The 18,443-nt window shown below is 33.3% G+C and overlaps 1 protein-coding gene across 3 annotated transcripts in view; it reads left to right on the top strand.

The window, feature by feature from the left end:
* MSH2 (mutS homolog 2) overlaps positions 1–15,895 on the top strand; it is a 62,563-nt gene extending 46,668 nt beyond the window's left edge. For all 3 annotated transcript variants that reach the window (XM_006909614.3, XM_025045119.1, XM_015587619.2), the window contains 8 exons: positions 1,810–1,933; positions 3,463–3,613; positions 5,838–5,935; positions 9,013–9,252; positions 10,299–10,509; positions 11,682–11,929; positions 13,693–13,868; positions 15,578–15,895. In XM_006909614.3, coding sequence (XP_006909676.1) covers positions 1,810–1,933; positions 3,463–3,613; positions 5,838–5,935; positions 9,013–9,252; positions 10,299–10,509; positions 11,682–11,929; positions 13,693–13,868; positions 15,578–15,748 — 1,419 coding nt within the window. In that variant the 3' untranslated portion in view covers positions 15,749–15,895. The remainder of the gene's footprint in view (positions 1–1,809; positions 1,934–3,462; positions 3,614–5,837; positions 5,936–9,012; positions 9,253–10,298; positions 10,510–11,681; positions 11,930–13,692; positions 13,869–15,577) is intronic.
* The last annotated feature ends 2,548 nt before the right edge of the window (positions 15,896–18,443 follow it).

Here is an 18,443-nt window from a genome sequence, read left to right as displayed (position 1 = left end):
AGAGGCACATTCAGTAGCTGTCCATTCCCTACTGTAGCACTATTTTTTTCCCTGGAATTATCATAAGTCTTGGTTCTTATTTCTAGATCGTCTTCATTGTCTGTTTAAATAGCTGTCTAGTATTCTGTTGATGTACCATTGTGCAAACTTTGCGCTGTTTTATTATTCTGGGTTTTGCTATAACAAATACATCTGCAGAGGTTTTATTCATTCCTGTGTTGATTTGCTTCTTTGGCATTATTTCCTTAATTTGAATTCCTAGGACTAGAATTGCTCTGTCAAATAGCATAACAAATATCTGAGTCTTGTTGTTTATTGCCTTTTTTTTTTTAAGGTTATACCAACTTAGATTCCCACCAGAAATGAATGAGTATACTAATTTCACTATAGCCTCATTGATATTTGGTGGTGGGGTTTTTTTCCCCCCCTTAAAAAAATGGCTATAGAATAATATCAAAGTTGCTTAAATATTCATATCTTTTTTTATTATGGCGCTTTACCATTTTCCTTTGGGTTCATTTACCACCTGTTTTCTCATCTGTGAGTTGTATGTTTCTGTATTTGCCCATTTAATAACCTTGCTGTTTTTCTTTTACATGCAAACAAGTGCTGTTATAAAAAAGAAAATATTAAACTTTATATTTTGCAAAGCTTTTATTATTTTTTTACAAATGTTTCATCTTTTAAAAAGTTAGATTTAACCCAAAACTTAAATTTTAATATATTACCTATTTTTTCATTTTGTTGATTTAAATTGTGAAAGTTATTTGATAAAAGTTTTATTTTCTTTTGTTGCTAGCTTTCTGTAATTTGATTTTAACTCCTTATTCTTTTGGTGGTCACATATGGTATGTGTAGGTATGCTCTGATTAAGTGGATAGTAATTGGGAATATATATATCAGTCCTACTTACTGAGTTTTTAAAAATCTCTTTGTTTTAGAAAACTTTTTTATATTATGCTTTTATATATAATTCTTTTTAACAGTTATTAATATCCGTAAAGATAGGCTTTATTCTTTTTAAAAAATATTCTTTCAGAATTTCGTGTGTTTAAGTTTTAGTCATTTTTTTTAAAGCAATTCCTATTGGAGAGTCACTAGGAACATCTTAATATTTGATTGTTTTCTCCTTTCATAGTTTACCTCTTCACTTATCAATTATTTTAAATCTTCTAATAAGCATATATCTTTATAAAAGTTCTGTATAAGTAAAAGTTTGTTTCTGAATATTTTGTGTATATTTTTACCATTGTAAGTGAGGTCTATTTTTTATTATGATTTCTTGCTGGTTATTACTGGTAAATTTAAGGAAACAAAGTACTTAAGAATATGTTTTTAAATTTTGAGATTTTGATGAACTTTCAGTTTGAAGAAATACAATTCTGTAGTTTTTTTTTTTTAGAAGTGACTTTTTGAGAATAAAATGGATCCTTGGTTTAGGCAAAAACTACACATTCTGTTATAGGCTTTGAATGTCGAACATTGTTCTGTAATGTTTAGGAAAAAATGTTTTGAACATTGTTTAGGAGAAAATGTAAATAAAAATAATGGATGTTATTAGTATCATTTACCACTAGCACTGTGTGATCATGAATAATTTTTGTACATCTAGAACTCTAAGCTCCTAATAAACACAACTTTAGATCTCTTAGTAAATAGTAACTCCTGATAATTGTGGCTGAGTAACTTATGGATATTGAATCATTTAGCATAAGACAGTGAAATTTAAGTAAAAGAAAATACTTGCTTCATGACTTCTATCTTTACCCATTATTTATAAAATTTAGCCACTCTTTGGTCTGCCTGTAGGTGGAAAACCATGAATTCCTTGTAAAACCTTCATTTGATCCTAATCTGAGTGAATTAAGAGAAATAATGGATGATTTAGAAAAGAAGATGCAATCAACATTAATAAGTACAGCAAGAGATCTAGGTAAGAATTGGCTGTTGGAAGTCTGAATAATTCTTTTAGTATAATATAGTATGGTATAATATTTCTACATAGTGTCCATACTGGTGCCAAAATTAAATTTCTGGAAGACAGTTGATCATGTCACTTCTTTGTTTAAAGTACCAGTCTTTTTTCCTATAGAATAAAGTTTTAAACACTAAATAGTCAACATACAGGGTACTTTACATTCAGAGCCTCTCCTCACCTTTTAGACTCATCTCTTACTAATTGCCCCCAACCCCAGGATGACTGCCAAACACATCACCCAACAGGCCCTTGCATCCTATCTTTTAAATAAGACCTGTTTTATATGTCACCTCTTCTATAAGCCTAATTCTACTAGTACTAGATAATTAATTTGGCTTTGGGGTTCCCAAACATTTCATTAATTCAAGTTTTTTATAATGTCTGCTTTCCATGCCAGGTTATTAATTCTCTAATAGTCTCACTCTATTTACACTTGTCTGTTTTATTCTGAATTTGTAAACTTCTTTGTTCTGAGCATCTCTCACATGTGTGTTGAATGAATAAATGAATCTTAGCATTAGAACTAGAAGACCCCTCACAGCAGTAGTACTTAGACTTTTGGAGAATCTGATGAAAGTTATGGATCCTCTTCCCAGAAATATGCCTTTATCTCCATATTAAGCATGCACTTAGTCTCTATATAGAGTCCACATATGGACTAGATCCTAGATTTAAGAACCTTTGCTTCTGAAGTATATTAAAATTTACCCTCCTCACATCATGGCTCCCTATGGTCTTTCTCCTGTCAAGTGAAGTCTGTCTTTAGTTGTTTGCTGCTACTAACGTTTGATAGCCACACTTCAGCATATTTGTAGATACTATTCTTCTAGTTTGTGGTCTAAAGATCATATTCATGAGTGAGATTAAGGGGAGAAAACAGACTTACAAAACTCAAAAATCTTTGTTGATTAAGTCTAGCTGATCAATCATTGCATATTTTGTGAAGTTTCTTACACTTAACAAGATATGTGTCCTCGTTTTTCTAGAGTTTTATTGTTAGAGTCTCAACTTCTTTGGAAACTGTATTTGTGCACTTTAATTTGCTCTGTCTTCCAGAGAAATGTTCTGGTTAACTAGAGCCTCGTGCAGAACTCCTCAAGGGCAGGGGCTGTATCTTGTTCACCCTCATGCCCCCAGCATCTAGAACAGCATGCGCGTTCTGTCCACTGATGATTTTCTGCAGCCTTGCATGGGGTTACCCAGAAAGCGCTTCCGCATCAGAAGCTCACATTGATAAGGAGTTTAAGGATTTTATAGATAGCCTTCATTCATGTAGAAAAAACTACGTGAATTAAGTGAAGTGAAATAGGGTTTGTATCTTGCCTTGTTAGATAATACTGATAGTTTCCAGTATGCTATCATGTAATAAAAGTATATTTTTCACTCTTGGATTTAATTATTTTAAACATTTACGTGGAAAAATGACTGTGGATATCTGTGACAGACTTCCTTTCTTTCTTTTTTTTTTTTCCCTGATCATGAAGGCTTGGATTCTGGCAAACAGATTAAATTGGATTCCAACTCACAGTTTGGATATTACTTTCGTGTAACGTGTAAGGAAGAAAAAGTCCTTCGTAACAATAAAAACTTCAGTACAGTTGATATTCAGAAGAATGGTGTTAAATTTACCAATAGGTTTGTAAGTTTGTATTATATTGTTAAGCCTTCAATAAGTAGTTGTATACAACTAAATTATTCTCTGATGAAATGTGAATGTTCTATGAGAAGGAAGTTTTATCTTATTTATTGTTAATTGATATAAGGCATAAAGTAAGATTGAAGCTTTGCTTTCTTACAAGAGGCTAGTCAGGTGTCCCATCATCACTTGTTAAATAATCTCTGTCTTAATCACTGACCAAAGTGGCACTTTGGGTCTGTTTTTAAGATTATTTTTTTCAGCTGCCTCTCTCACTGTTCTTTTGTCAATCTGAAATTGATTGTATTAATTTTATTTTATATTATGTTTCCATATTTATTATAGTTCCTCCTCACATCTCTACTTCAGTTATTTTCACATATTTATTTTTTCTAAGAATATCATGTAAAATATCATGTAAATATCATGTAAAAAAATCATGTAAATATCATGTAAAAACATTTTTTATCATGTAAAAACATTCTTTTGGTATAGTAAGTAGCTGAATAAATTAGTTTAGGGAGACATCTACCAGCCTTAATGAGACCACTCATTGGATTACAGCTTTATGAAAAATCATGTTCCCTGTTGAAAAAAATCTTACCCAGTTTTTTCCTGCCTTTTTCCTTGCTGATGTTAGGAAGTTCCTACGGCAGATTATTCATAGGCAAATAATAATTATTTTAATATGAGTCTTCTGTGACTTGGCGAGGAGGGCATTTATCCTCTGTACTGTACTGGAACTTATGGCTGGCCTTATTCCCACCTCTCCTGAATATTCCCAGTATTTTACAGGTAGCTTTTGTATGTATGGTCCCCATTTATCCTTTTATTTAAAAGTATTTTGAGTGTTATGTGCAGACATTATTCTGGGTATTCAGACACCCCAGTAATGAGAACAGTCTGTTTTCTTTGTTCCTCATAGTATAGTAGTTCTCTGAAATAAATAGGTTGGGTATATTTCTCTCATTTTTTAGGTGAAGAAACTGAAACTCCCAATTCCCCAGGATTAGACAACCAGTAATGCTAGATATTCAGACCTAGATCTTCTGTTGCCAAATTCATAATCATTTTTCTACCACACTATATCCCTGATTCAAGAAGTACAGCATATATATTTTGGCTTAGATAAGATAGAACTTTCTGGGTGTGAGAATCATCTTTGAATCACCCATTTGTTAGTTGCAGCATGTATAAAAAAGATTAAATTGAATGACAGTGATTTCAAAAATGAAAATTTTATTTATTGATTTTTTCCAGCAGATCAAATGCTTGCTTTGTATCTGGCTCCGATCATATAATTTTCCTCCTTAAAATCTTGCAATGTCTGTCGTCCAGAAAACTGTTAAAATGTTTATTATGACCTATCCAATCTGATCCCTGCCCTGCTCTGCTTCTATCTCTTACTGCTCTTTCCTTCACATAGCAGTCAAACTTTTATAATATCTTTGCCTGTTGCTTTTCTTCCTGTAATCCTTTCCATTTATCTGTTTCATAATAGTCTTTTTGTGCTGCTATTTGCCCATGTACTGTTCTTGAGCTACTAGCTGTATATATATGTATTAGGTCATTGGCTAATTCCTTCAAGTTCACAATTATCATCTTGGTTTACTGATGCTCTTCTTCAGATAAGTACTTCTCTCTTTTTCTTCATTGTGACCCCTCATCGTGTCTTTTCATTTTTAATTTCAACCCCTTCTTTTGATACCAGTGATTTTTTTTCTTCACTTATTCTCATCTTTGGCATTTTTTTTTATTTCAGCCTTTGATTTTGTTTTCTCTTTAAATTCCTCAATACAATTTTAGTGTTCAAAAACATTTTCCTTACTTTGACAGCTTTTAATATCAAAAGACAATTACACTATAATAATGAGAGAAACTGTGTGTTCGTATATGTATTTTAAAGGGGAGGGAGCGGCCTCCATCCTTACTAAGGATGAAGACTTATTTATTTAAATATTTTAGAAGAAGCCACAGATCAGAATTTTATGCAATGGAATAATTGTTGTCATAGGAAGAATTATGCCAGTGGGCTGTTGTAAACAGCATAAATGTTAATATAATGAATTCCAGCCACATCTGCCCCTGTGAATTGTTCATTTTCAATTGATACTTCCATTTTAATTATTGTTTAATGCTTTGTAGGATCTGGCTATATTTTATGTAGAGCATATGACCTTTAATAGATGTTTTAATATTTTTAATAATTATCTTGATTTGCAGTACATTAACTTCTCTCAATGAAGAGTATACCAAAAATAAAACTGAGTACGAGGAAGCCCAGGATGCCATTGTTAAAGAAATTGTCAATATTTCTTCAGGTAAATTTAATAGAGCCAGTGCATTAAATATTGTGAATCTGACCTGATTTTTGGTAATAGGAAAACATCAGGATGTTTGAAAAGTAGTTTTTTAAAAAGCTGTTACACACTGTGACTGTTTATTATTTAGCCTACTTACCAAATAACGCATGCTGTATTGTGGTAGAAAAGTAACATAGTGCAGCCTAAGGAATGGGAATACCCTAAAAAACAAAAATGTGCAAAAAAACACACAACTTATTGTAGTTGTATCAAGGAAAAGAAACACCAAGGGCTATAAGGCAGCAATATCTTAGATTATCTATGTGCTCATTATGGAAACAAATACCACTGAAAAGCAAATAGGAATTACTCATGAGACAAGCCTTTTTAAGTTCTGTATGCCACTTTATAGATTTTCAGAGTCCATTCTAGAGGCATTGTTTGAGATGATTGTTACAATTAAAGGGACAGCATGACTTGGCACTGTGGTGTTGCCTTTAGCATGGAATGAATGTATGTGTAGTACAGAGTAGGTTGGATGTGTTTAAGATGGAAGCCTTTGCCTATCATTATGTGTACATTGACTGTAACTTTTATTGTGCCTCGCAAAAATATACCAAAGAAATACTTTTAAGTGATCGAAGTTGGCATCACCAATAATGAGATAAATGACATTACATGCTTTCTGATATGACACAGAGGGAAGGACACCAGATCACCTCTGTAGTATTCTTGACCAAAATATTTAACCTGATTATAAACAAACAAACAAAAAATCAGATAGATTTAGATTGTGGGGCATTCTTTTTAAGGCCTGAAGAACTCTTTAGAAATGTCCGTTGCCATGGAAGCAAAAAAAGAATGGACAGGATCTGTTCTAGATTAAAGGAGAAGAGACCGGATAGTTAAATGTAGTCAATGACCCTTGATTGGATCCAGGACTAGGGGTTGGAGTTGTGGAATAGCTATGAAGGACGCTTGGGACAAATTGGCAAAGTTGAATACGAGATAGTATGGTATTGGTGTCACATTTCTTGGATGTGTATTGTGATTAGGAGGATGTCCTGTTCTCAGGATATGCATGCTGAATTATTTATGGGTAAAAGTTATTTAAAAACTATGTACATGTAAAATAATAGTAAATTATTTTGCTATTATGACTTTTCCTAGTGAATTAGAAACATAAAACTTGAAGGTTCTAATACACTTTGTATATCGGTTGAGACAAATGAGATTTATAAAGATTACATTTTTCCTTGGTGGTTACCAGATAGCTGTAGCATGATAATCTTGTTGAATTATGTTTCTTAGCCTAGATTGCATTTTTAAGAACCCTATAAACACTATATATTCAAACTGCGAGTCTTTCTCTAAAAAACAATATTAACTAGTATTTATTAAGCATCTAGTAGGTTAAAGCTACTAGATTTTAACATTTAAATTGAATAGTTTGTATTTGGAGTCACCTTGAATTTAAATGAAACCTCCTTGGTCTAACATACACATTTTAAACTATATTTTGAAATGTAATAGATCATTTTTATAGATTTCTATCTTGCTGTTAAGCAAGAAAAGGTGCTGTTAAGAGCAAGATGGTTTTAAAGTAATTATAGTAATTACTCCCCTAATGTTTAAGTAGCTCTTACAGGTTCCTATTTGCTGCATGATAGGGTAGTGTGAACTCTTTTCCTTTTATTTTAGTGGTGAAACAGAGTAAGAGAATTATTTGTATTTGGCTATTCATAGTTAATTTTTATTACCACTTATGAGGAACAAAGGAATCAAAGATGAGTCAAATTTTTTGTCATTTTGAATACTCATAATTGTTTTTCTAAAATTGAACACTATTCTCTTGAAATTCCTTTGAAGCTTTTGACACATTGATGTTTGTGTGACAGTTCCACATGACACATGAGTCTGTTACACCAACCCCTCCAAACTATTAAAATTTTAGAATCTATTCTGAAATTTTAACTTTTTATTGACTAAACATGTTTTGCCTAGCATGTGTCAGTGACTTTTTAATGTACATAATAGCTTTTAGGGTTTTTTTCGTTCTATGTATTAAGATTTTATTCTCTATGGAATAAAAATAGTTCTAAGGAAATACTGAGAGTTTCAGCCCAGACATCACTACCGTAAAAAACTTAGGTCAAATCTAGTTCATGGGATCTCAACTCTATTCACCTATAAGCATAAGTAAGACATGGTCTCTGATCTGCTTTTGTTTTTAATAAAGAGTTCCCTAAGCTTGTAAGCATCAGACTGATGTCTAGTATCAAACACAAACTGTTAAATAAAGTCAGAGTTTTATTTACAAGTTCTCAAGAGGCAAATCGTATTTTATCAAGTGAGTATTTGAGTGAAGCTATGAAACGTGTCTATTATTATTCTAAGGGACAGTGATACCTGTTGATTAATTAGCTTTTAGTTTTAATGCCCTAGAAGAGTAGAATCTTGCTGAAAGTATTTTAAATGACAATTATAGATCTAAATTTGTGCTAAAATTCAATTACGTGTGATATTGATGGAGAAGAATGCTCAAGTGAAAGTCTGTCAGGTTTACATGTGCAGGCCTGATGGTCACGTTATATCTTATTACCAGTGTTTGTACATTTCTTATGATAATTGTGAAATGCCATCCTGGTTTTAGATTCTTCAAAATTAGAGAAAGATGTGTTTTAAAATTGCAGACGTGCCCCAGATATCACTACTTTTCTTACCTTATCATTATATTATGAAAGCTTTTCCTCGTTAGGTTTTTTTCTCTTTCTTTTTAAATCTCTACCTTATTTCTTTATGAGCAGCTGTGTGCTTTTATGTTTTAATGTGTTTTATAAGGGAGGGGCATTATATTCCTTGTATTTTTCAAATCTGTTCATAATGGAGGGAGATATAGTAACACATTTTATCCTCATATTAAGTTTTAGGTGCTACTTTCAAGTTTAGTTATGGCATACATCTAGTAATTTTCAAAAACTATATAAATTAGGAAATTTAATTCTCAAATGGGTAAGTTAAATTTATTCTTATAGCTGCTTATATGTATTTTTTATGATTCAATATTCCTGTGCACATTTTCTGTTTTTATATAGGCTATGTAGAACCAATGCAGACACTCAATGATGTGTTAGCTCAGCTAGATGCTGTCGTCAGCTTTGCCCATGTGTCAAATGGAGCACCTATTCCATATGTACGACCGGTCATTTTGGAGAAAGGGCAAGGAAGAATTAAGTTGAAAGCATCCAGACATGCTTGTGTTGAAGTTCAAGATGAAGTTGCATTTATTCCTAATGATGTTCACTTTGAAAAAGATAAACAGATGTTCCACATCATTTTTTTAATGTTGGAGTAGCAATATGTTTAAAACTGATGAATAAAATCGTACTTCTTGACATTAGAAAAAGAACATGTAATTCATACTAGTGTGTAACATATTTACATTTGGATTAGAGGGAAGATTTGGAAGAGGGGGAAACGCTTATGAGAGAATATTGTATTTATATAAAACTTCTGTTCCAGGGGTTAGTGCATTTAAAAATGAACACCCCTACATCTTCAAAGCTCACCTTTGAGCCAGACCTTTCAACAGTGAGGTCATTGAAGGGCAAGCAGAATGGCCACTGGACTGACCTCAGCTTAGGGTAGCAGTTCTTTTACAGACATGGCACTAGATTCATGTGAAACTAGAAAAAAGTAGACTTGCTTAGAGACTAATGTGGTGTGTCTCAAACTAAAGTGTTTCGAGAGATCTTATTCAGATTCTAAAAAACAAAGTGGGGGAGTTAGGAGTCTTTGGGCAAATATATTTGAGAAATGGTCAATGATTATAGTCTATTTCCCCACATGGATTTTCAGGTCACTCATAATTTGACCCAGACATGTAAATTGTACATTTTCCAAAAGTAGAATTATGTCTTAGAGCTTTATTGTGGAGTTTAAGTGATTTGAAGAATTTGACCATACCAATCTATTCACTAATAGCCCATTTATTAATGAATTACAGTGTTTAATTAGTCAGTCAGTTAAGCTTGTACTGCTTTTCTGGATGTCATAAAATTATCTTGCAGGCAGCTCTGTGAGCCGTGGGAAAATGTCTGTATAATCTTTCTAGGCCATGGTCAAATTACAAGTAAGGTTTATATTTTTATGGGGCCTCTCCATGAAGGGAACAGTGAGGTTTGTCTGAGGAGAGAATAGCACTACTTCAGGGAGTAGAGCGGGCAGTAACTTAGTTTGTTTGGGTAACTTATGGTTCTACTTTTTGTATGCCATATCATATGACCTAGGTGATGAGTCACCAATGTGCAATTCAGGACTAACAGTCAATTTACTAGTAGCAGAAATAAATTAATAATCTTGCTTTTTGATACAATTTGTTTTATAGGCCCCAATATGGGAGGTAAATCAACATATATTCGCCAAACTGGGGTGATAGTTCTCATGGCCCAAATTGGGTGTTTTGTGCCGTGTGAGTCAGCAGAAGTGTCCATTGTGGACTGTATCTTGGCCCGGGTAGGGGCTGGTGACAGTCAATTGAAAGGAGTCTCCACCTTTATGGCTGAAATGTTAGAAACTGCTTCTATTCTCAGGTGAGTGCATTTCCCAATGTCCTGAAAATGGAAATGAATGTCCTTTTCCCATGAGAAGTAGACGTACATTTGTAGATTTATCTGTAAAACATCTGAGAACTTCAATCTAGTTCAGTAGTTTTCCTGTGAACTTTATGTAATCTATATTATTTTAAAAGGATGAGTGGTCATAGTTGTGGAAAGTTTCCTTGATTTTTTTAAAGTTGTCTTCTTCAAGTTTCTGGTAGTTCGCCTTACAAATTTTCCCCACTACCGTGCTTTTTGCCTGCCCTGTGGACACTACCCAGAATGATCTCTCCTTGTTCTTTACTAAGTCCCTTCCAATCTTTACAAGCCTTAATGACAGAAATTCTACTTCTCCAATTCTACTTCTACTTGTCATGAGCCTAAGGTCGTGGGCGTTTCTTCACTGAACTTTTTGACAAGCCTTTCATTTATTAGGTTTTTATTTTTGAGGTTACTGAAATCTGTTGTCTTTATTTCAGATATTAGGAGTTTCTTTGAAGGCCGGGGAGGCTGTGCCTTCTGATTCTTGGTTGTCCTTAGTAAATTATGTGTTGATTATTGCTTGTTCAATAAGTAATTAGTCAATAAGGTCAACAAATATTCATAACTTAAAAGATTAAAGAAATAAGCAGATGTCAATGACGATTCACAGAAAAAATAAATAACCAATAAGTACATGAAGAAATGTCAAATTCTCTAAAAAAAATTTCCTCTCCTAACATTTGATGAGAGATGACAAAAGAAAAAAAGCCGATACCTCACATTGTGACAGACACAGATTTTCGTGACCATCAGCTGTGTCTCCCAGTGTTTATATTGTCCTACCCTGTCCCGCCTTCAGGTGGCATTATTTTTGTTTAGTCTCGGCTGATTTGATTAGCAAGAAATGAATGATAGCTGCTTTATTTGGAAATTCGTTCATTACTATTAGTCAGATTGATAATTTAAAAATATTTATTCACCATTTGTTTCCTCTTCCATCAATTTTTCATGTCCATGCCCATTTTTCTACTGAAGTTTTAGTGCTTTTTATTGACTGTTGAATGCTTTTGTGTGTTAAGATAATGAATCTGTTATGTTTGTTGCACATCTTTCTCATTGTACTTTGTTTTTCACATTATCACTTATTATGTCATGGGAAATTTTCACATAATCATGTGTTTCAGATCTGCGACTAAAGATTCTTTAATAATCATTGACGAATTGGGAAGAGGAACCTCTACCTATGATGGATTCGGGTTGGCATGGGCTATATCAGAGTACATTGCAACAAAAATCGGTGCTTTTTGCATGTTTGCAACTCATTTTCATGAACTTACTGCCTTGGCAAATCAGATACCAACTGTTAATAATCTACATGTCACAGCACTAACTACAGAAGAGACCTTAACTATGCTTTATCAGGTGAAGAAAGGTGAGTGTATACCACTGGTCTGCTTACTGTGATTTCAGGGTGTGATAATGGGAAACTTACTACCCTTGAAATCATCAGTTATTACCTTATTCTAAGTTAGTATGAATTATTGATGTTTTTATAGAACACATTTTATAATTCACAGTCTGGGGGCAGGGACATGGTACATTATATCTATTTCCGTGTCTTATGGTAGCAACAGTTATTCTAAAACAATCACAGAAAGAATAATTTATACTCTTAAACATCTTTACAGAGGGATTTTGTACTACCTCCCATGGCAATTTTTTTCTTGTCAAATTAACTTAGAGATAGTAACAAATAAGCTTTGAAGTTCCAAGGCTCTAGCTGTTACCATTTAATAAACTATTTATTGTTAATCTTATGTTAAGGATGTGTTACTGTAAAGAAGCTCATTCAAAGTTGGGGCTTCCAGAAATCTTGAAATTGTTAGTAGTTATCACATAAGGAATGACTTATTATATCTTGGCATTTCATCCTTGCAGAAAAGTTTATCATTTATAGGTCTGGCAGTTAATCAGATACTGAGTCAAGATTAATGTTACTATAAAGTTTTTATTAAACATTTTAATAGTCATCAGAATAACTTTTTTATTGGCTTTTTGATTTTCTATGAACATGTTTTTCTGCCATCAGTTGGTTGCACTTAAATGAGTATTGTTTTTGGTTCTTTTATCCTTTGTTACTTATGCTACAGTGGGAATCCTTTTGAGCTACTGTATTTGCATTATTATTATTGACATAAACTATACTTTTAGTTGGACTTGGCATTTGGCATGAAGTTGAGGTTTTACTTTTAAATCATTGTGTTTTGTATGATAAAGAAATGATTCAAAATGTATTAAAAAAAGACCAGATGAAGTACAGAGAAGATAGGAATAAGAATCCTTCACAGTGGATGTTTATCAAACACTTGGCTTCTGTTTTTATTTGTTTCTCTTAGTTGTGCAAAGTATCCAGCTCAAGAATGCATGGGATATATAAATAGCCTCCCCCCCAATTTACAGTTGATATATAATTGAGGCAAAAATGGAAGCTCCATAGTAACTGCATCGTATATAATAAACATTCAGAAGGAATGTCTTAAGTCCATCTATTTTCTGCAAATAGGGATGAAGATCAGCTGCCTAGTCTATAAATTTACTAGTGATTTGGGTCAAAAATTCCATTGTCATTTGCTTGTAGTAGTTTAGAATCAGAATGAGATTATTTAAGTATGGCAAGTAGCTTTTCTAAGAAAGGGTATTGTAAATATATAAATAGATTTATCCAGCCAGTTTTCTGGAGTTGCCATCTCTAGAAGATGATGTAGACAGATCCAGAGGATAGATAGACCATTCCCTAGTAATAAGTCAGCATGTTTTAGTTACTTACTTTTAGTTCCTTATAAAATGAGAAAACCTCAGAGAGAGATTAGGTTGATTAATTTTTCTTCATGTTTAGATATTTGTCTAGGCCTTTGAGGATTACCTATCAAGGCTTTTCTGTGCTATTTTTTATTTTTCTTACTGCATTTGTCAAGGATAAAATACAGCACTGTGTGCCAAGTCAGAATCACTTTTCGTTTGAGGTTTAATTAAAAAGTTTTAAGCTACGTTGAAACATTTGGCTAAAGTGTTTTAAATATCATAAGATTGAGTTTTCTAATGACAAGGTAAGAAGGATAAGTTTCATTTACATAAATTGCTGTCTCTTCCTACCCTGCGCCTTAACACCCCTCCACGCCCCCAACTTTTTTATAGGTGTCTGTGATCAGAGTTTTGGGATTCACGTTGCAGAGCTTGCTAATTTCCCTAGGCATGTAATAGAGTGTGCTAAACAAAAAGCCCTGGAACTAGAAGAGTTTCAGAATATTGGAGAGTCACAAGAAAATGATGAAATGGAACCAGCAGCAAAGAGGTGCTATCTGGAAAGAGAGGTTTGTCCAACTGGTTTTGTAGTTATTTAACTTCTGTATTGTTAAATATATAAGGTCACCAAGATAAGTTTTTTCCCTATAAGATTGTAATGTTTACCTATGGATCACTCATTATTGGCTTTCACTTCCATTTCTTGGCATGGCAAAGAATCTGTATCATTTTGATTTCTGCCCTATACATCTCCATGATCAAAAGATAACATTTTAAATACCAGATTTTAAAAGTAGGGTAGGTATATTAGTCTAGGTTTAAAATAAGTAATTCAGAGGAGTTAATAGGATGTCTAAGTAGATCTTTGATTACTTCATAAATGAATAGGTCAGTTCCAGTTAAGTTGCATATTTACTCAGTAATCAGTTAAGACAATACCAAAGGATTAAAAATAGTTGCTGTACTTCCGTTGTTTAGAATCTAGTTGGAGAGGTAAGAATAATGAATATGTCATAGTCATAGAGAATAAAGTGTCATATGACAAATATTTATTCAGGAATGCTCTTTGTGGGCAGGATGTTTAAGTTGTCATGGGAGAAATGGATCTTCTCTGAGTGATGGGTGAAATTTAGAGGTTCACACAGAAAGGTACAAGCCTATGCCCAATATACTTTTTAAAAATCAAAGGATTGTTCTCTATGATAATGAAAATAAAAGAATCTTAATTGAGTGCTAGGGCCTGGCAACATTTACTGTGGTATGCACTGTGACAGCTTACTTGTCATACTTTTAGCTTTTACTCTGTGAATTTTTTGTTGTTCTTATTGATGAATACATTATGATTAAAATAATCAGTGATGTGTATGGTTTTTGAGCTAAAAGTATGGTTTTAGCTGTTGTACCTATATAAGCAGGAGAAATGTTATATCTTGTTAATAGTTTTAGGTATAGAAGATTGCCAGTCTAAATAGGAGATAGGCTTGTTATCAGCACCACAGCTATCAGTGATCTGGGATTAGGTAGCCTCTTTTATGTAATCCCTGGTTTCCAGTCCTTTTGATAATATTAATTACAATGTATTTTTAAAAATTTTAAGCTTAAGGGAAACAATACTTCTCTATTAAACAAGTTGTTGACTTCTCTATTAAACAAGTTGAAGACTAAGTTTATATGGATCAGTTGTAAAAACTGAGGGATTTGGGAACTGCTAAAGTGTTCAGCCCTTTGTCATTAGCAGCTGAAAATATATTTATGAATATCCTTTTAAGAATATTCTCAAGAAATATGGTCAACTAAGGGCTTTGCTGTACAGTTGACCCTTGCTTGAACAATATGGGTTTGAATTTGTGCAGGTTCACTTATATGCAGATTTTTCTCAATAAGTACTGTGAATGTATTTTCTCATGATTTTTTAAATAATATTTTCTCTAGCTTACTTCATTTTAGGAATATAGTATATATATGACATACAAAATATGTTTTCATTGACTGTTGATGTTATCTGTAAGGCTTCTGGTCAAGAGTATGCTACTAGTAATAAAGTTTTGGAGGAGTCAAAAGTTATACTTGGATTTGGTGACTGCATGGGGAGGTCAGGACCCCTGCCATCTGCTTTGTTCAGGGGTCAACTGTATATTATAGACTGCGCACACTTAAACTTTAAAGAATGTTCTTTAAATATTGGGTGGCATGTTTAGATGCAAATTTAATGAAAGAATCCATTACTATTCAATGTGATTTTTAGAAAAGACTAATGGAACGTTCATATGTTTTTCAGCAAGGTGAGAAAATTATTCAAGAATTTTTATGCAAGGTGAAGCAAATGCCCTTCACTGAAATGTCAGAAGAAAACATCACAATAAAGTTAAAACAGCTGAAAGCTGAGGTGATAGCAAAGAATAATAGGTTTGTAAATGAAATCATTTCACGAATAAAGGTTACTACGTGAGAAATCCTACCAATGGAATGAAGATAAGATTGATAAGCTATTGTCTATCATACTTTTGTATTGTTTTATATTAACCCCTTTTCATAGTGTTGGCAATTGATGCCCATGGGCTATCAACTTAATAAAATATTTAGTAACAGTTTGCTCTACCTGAGTACATTTTTGAAGATCTTTATTTTGAAAAATGTTAGGTGTAACTGAGGAATACTTAAATGGGCATGGGCAATAGTAGGCAATATGTTGAATTTTATAAATAAAATCATGTAGTTTGTAGAATTTAATATGCATTGTATTTCTTTGTAATAGGACTTTTACACATATTTATTCCCAAATGGTATGGAAGAGGCTTTGTAAAAGTGAAGAATCTTAAAGCTAGAAGAAACCATGGAAATCATTTCCAGTGATTTCCCAAGTGTCCCAGCTGTTGGCAAGAGCCAGGTTGGCTGCATACACATTAGCCAAGGAACTTACATAAGTCTAGAGTCCAAGTGTGATCCTCCACACTGTCTTGCCATTCTCCCAGTCCAGTCCGTGGAGAGACTTAGAAATCTGGATTTTAACAAAACCTTTCATATTGGGAACTCTGACTTAGTCCACTTCTCTTGTTTTAAAGGAAAGAGATGGAGAGGTTAAAAGTTAGTGACCGACCCTGCTAAATATAGGGGGAAAGGGCACTTTTTTCAATAAATGGTGGTGGGATGATGGTGTATCCATAGAGAAATAAAACAAAATTGGATTCCTGCTCAATATCATATAAAAATCAACTCCAGCGAATTTTTGACCTAAGTATACAAGACAAAACTTATAGTGTTTAGTTTTATAGTTCTATAGAAAATAAAACGGAAGTATTTTTATGACCTCAGCTTTGAAGGATTTAAGTCACAACATCTATAAAATTCAGTACACTTAGCTATATTAAAATTAAGAACTTTTTGTTAAAAAGTGAAAAAACTAGATCCATAATGGGAGAACGTATTGGTACCACATAAAATATCAAAGGATTTATATCCAGACTACATAATGAACTATAAAATTACTAAGAAAATGGACACTTTTGAGTCTTAATATGACTCAATAATAAGACAACCCAGTTAAAAGGCAAAGGATCTGAATAGATACTTTTCCAAGGAAGACATACACATGGCTAGTAAGCACATGAAAGGATGTCGGATGTCATCGGGGAAATGCAAATTCATACTTAACTCGGATATCTAAAATCAAAAGCTGGATAACAAGTATTGAGGTGGTGGAGAAATTGGAAACCTCACATACTGCTTGTTGGAAATATAAAATGGTGCCCTTGCTTTGGAAAGTCTGGCATTTCCTCAGTTACAATATCACTCAGCATTTCCATTCCTAGGTATATATCCAAGAGAAATAAACATGTTCACACAAAAACTTGTACACAAATGTTTATAGCAAAAAAGTGGAAATAACACACATGTCTATCAACAGATGGATATATTAGTGCCATACTCCAACCAACTGAGCGAACCGGCCATCCGCAACAGATGGATATATGAGATGTGGGATAGCCATACAATGGAATATTACTCCGACATAATAGGTACTGGGACATGCTTCAACTTGGATGAATCTTGAGAACATTAGTGAAGAATTCAGTCACAAGAGTCTGTATATGTTTTATTCATGTCAGTCCAAATAGAGAAGTACAAAAACAAAGGTTAGCAGTTGTATAGGGCTGGCAGACAGGGAATGGGTGGCTAAGGAGGTGACAGTTAAAGGATATAGGGTTACTGTTTGAGATGAAAATGATCTAAAATTGGTGATGGTTGCACATGTTCGTACATATACTAAAAGCCACTGAGTCTTACACTTTATATGGGTGCGTTGTATGTAAGGTATGGGAATTATATCTCAAAGCTTGTTTTTCAAAAAGTTCAGACAGGCATGTTACCCAAGAGGAAACCTAAATAGTCCATACACATTTAAAGGTCTTCAGTCACCAGTAAGAAAAAATAAAAACCAGGCTAGGTTACCCCTTGGGGCTCCCTCTTCAGGCTGACAATCTTTTAAAGTGCCTACTGTTGCTGAGAATGTGGGACATCTGCTGAGAATAGTTATCTAGCAGAGTGGAAAATACACGTATGACCCAGCAATTCTGCTCCTAGGTGCATACTCTGGAGATGTTTGTACATATATAAAAAATGTTTATGTTAGACCCAAACTGGAAACAACCCAGCTGTGAAAATGAACTACAGCTATATAAAATAACATAAATGGAATCTTAAAAACAGTAAGCAAATGATGGATAAGGAATAGATAAGTTGCACAGGGCTGACAGGCAGGGAATGGGTGACTGACTAGTCAGAGTGATTGTCTCCGTTTAAGGAGGAGATTCTAGAAGGGTTCTGGAGCACTGCAGCATTCTGTTTTTGACCTGAGTCATGGATATGCAGATGCTTGCTTTATAATTATTGTTAAACTATATAATTAGGTTTTAAGTACTTAAAGTTTGGTATGAGAACAAATGAACATTTAAGACCAATGAGCCCTTTAAAATGCTCATCTTAATTTACCATGCTCTTTTTTATCATTATTAGAGTGAGTCAATCAGTTTTTTTTCTGGATATCAGAAGCTCAGGAAGAAAACTTAGAGGAAAAATTAGAATATGGACATTTTTATTGGTTTACAAAATCCTTAAGACTATATAATTGAAAAAGCAATTTTAAG

This window comes from Pteropus alecto, unplaced genomic scaffold, assembly GCF_000325575.1.
Source record: "Pteropus alecto unplaced genomic scaffold, ASM32557v1 scaffold131, whole genome shotgun sequence".
NCBI lineage: Eukaryota > Metazoa > Chordata > Mammalia > Chiroptera > Pteropodidae > Pteropus > Pteropus alecto.
This window is presented reverse-complemented; position numbering and strand designations above follow the sequence as displayed.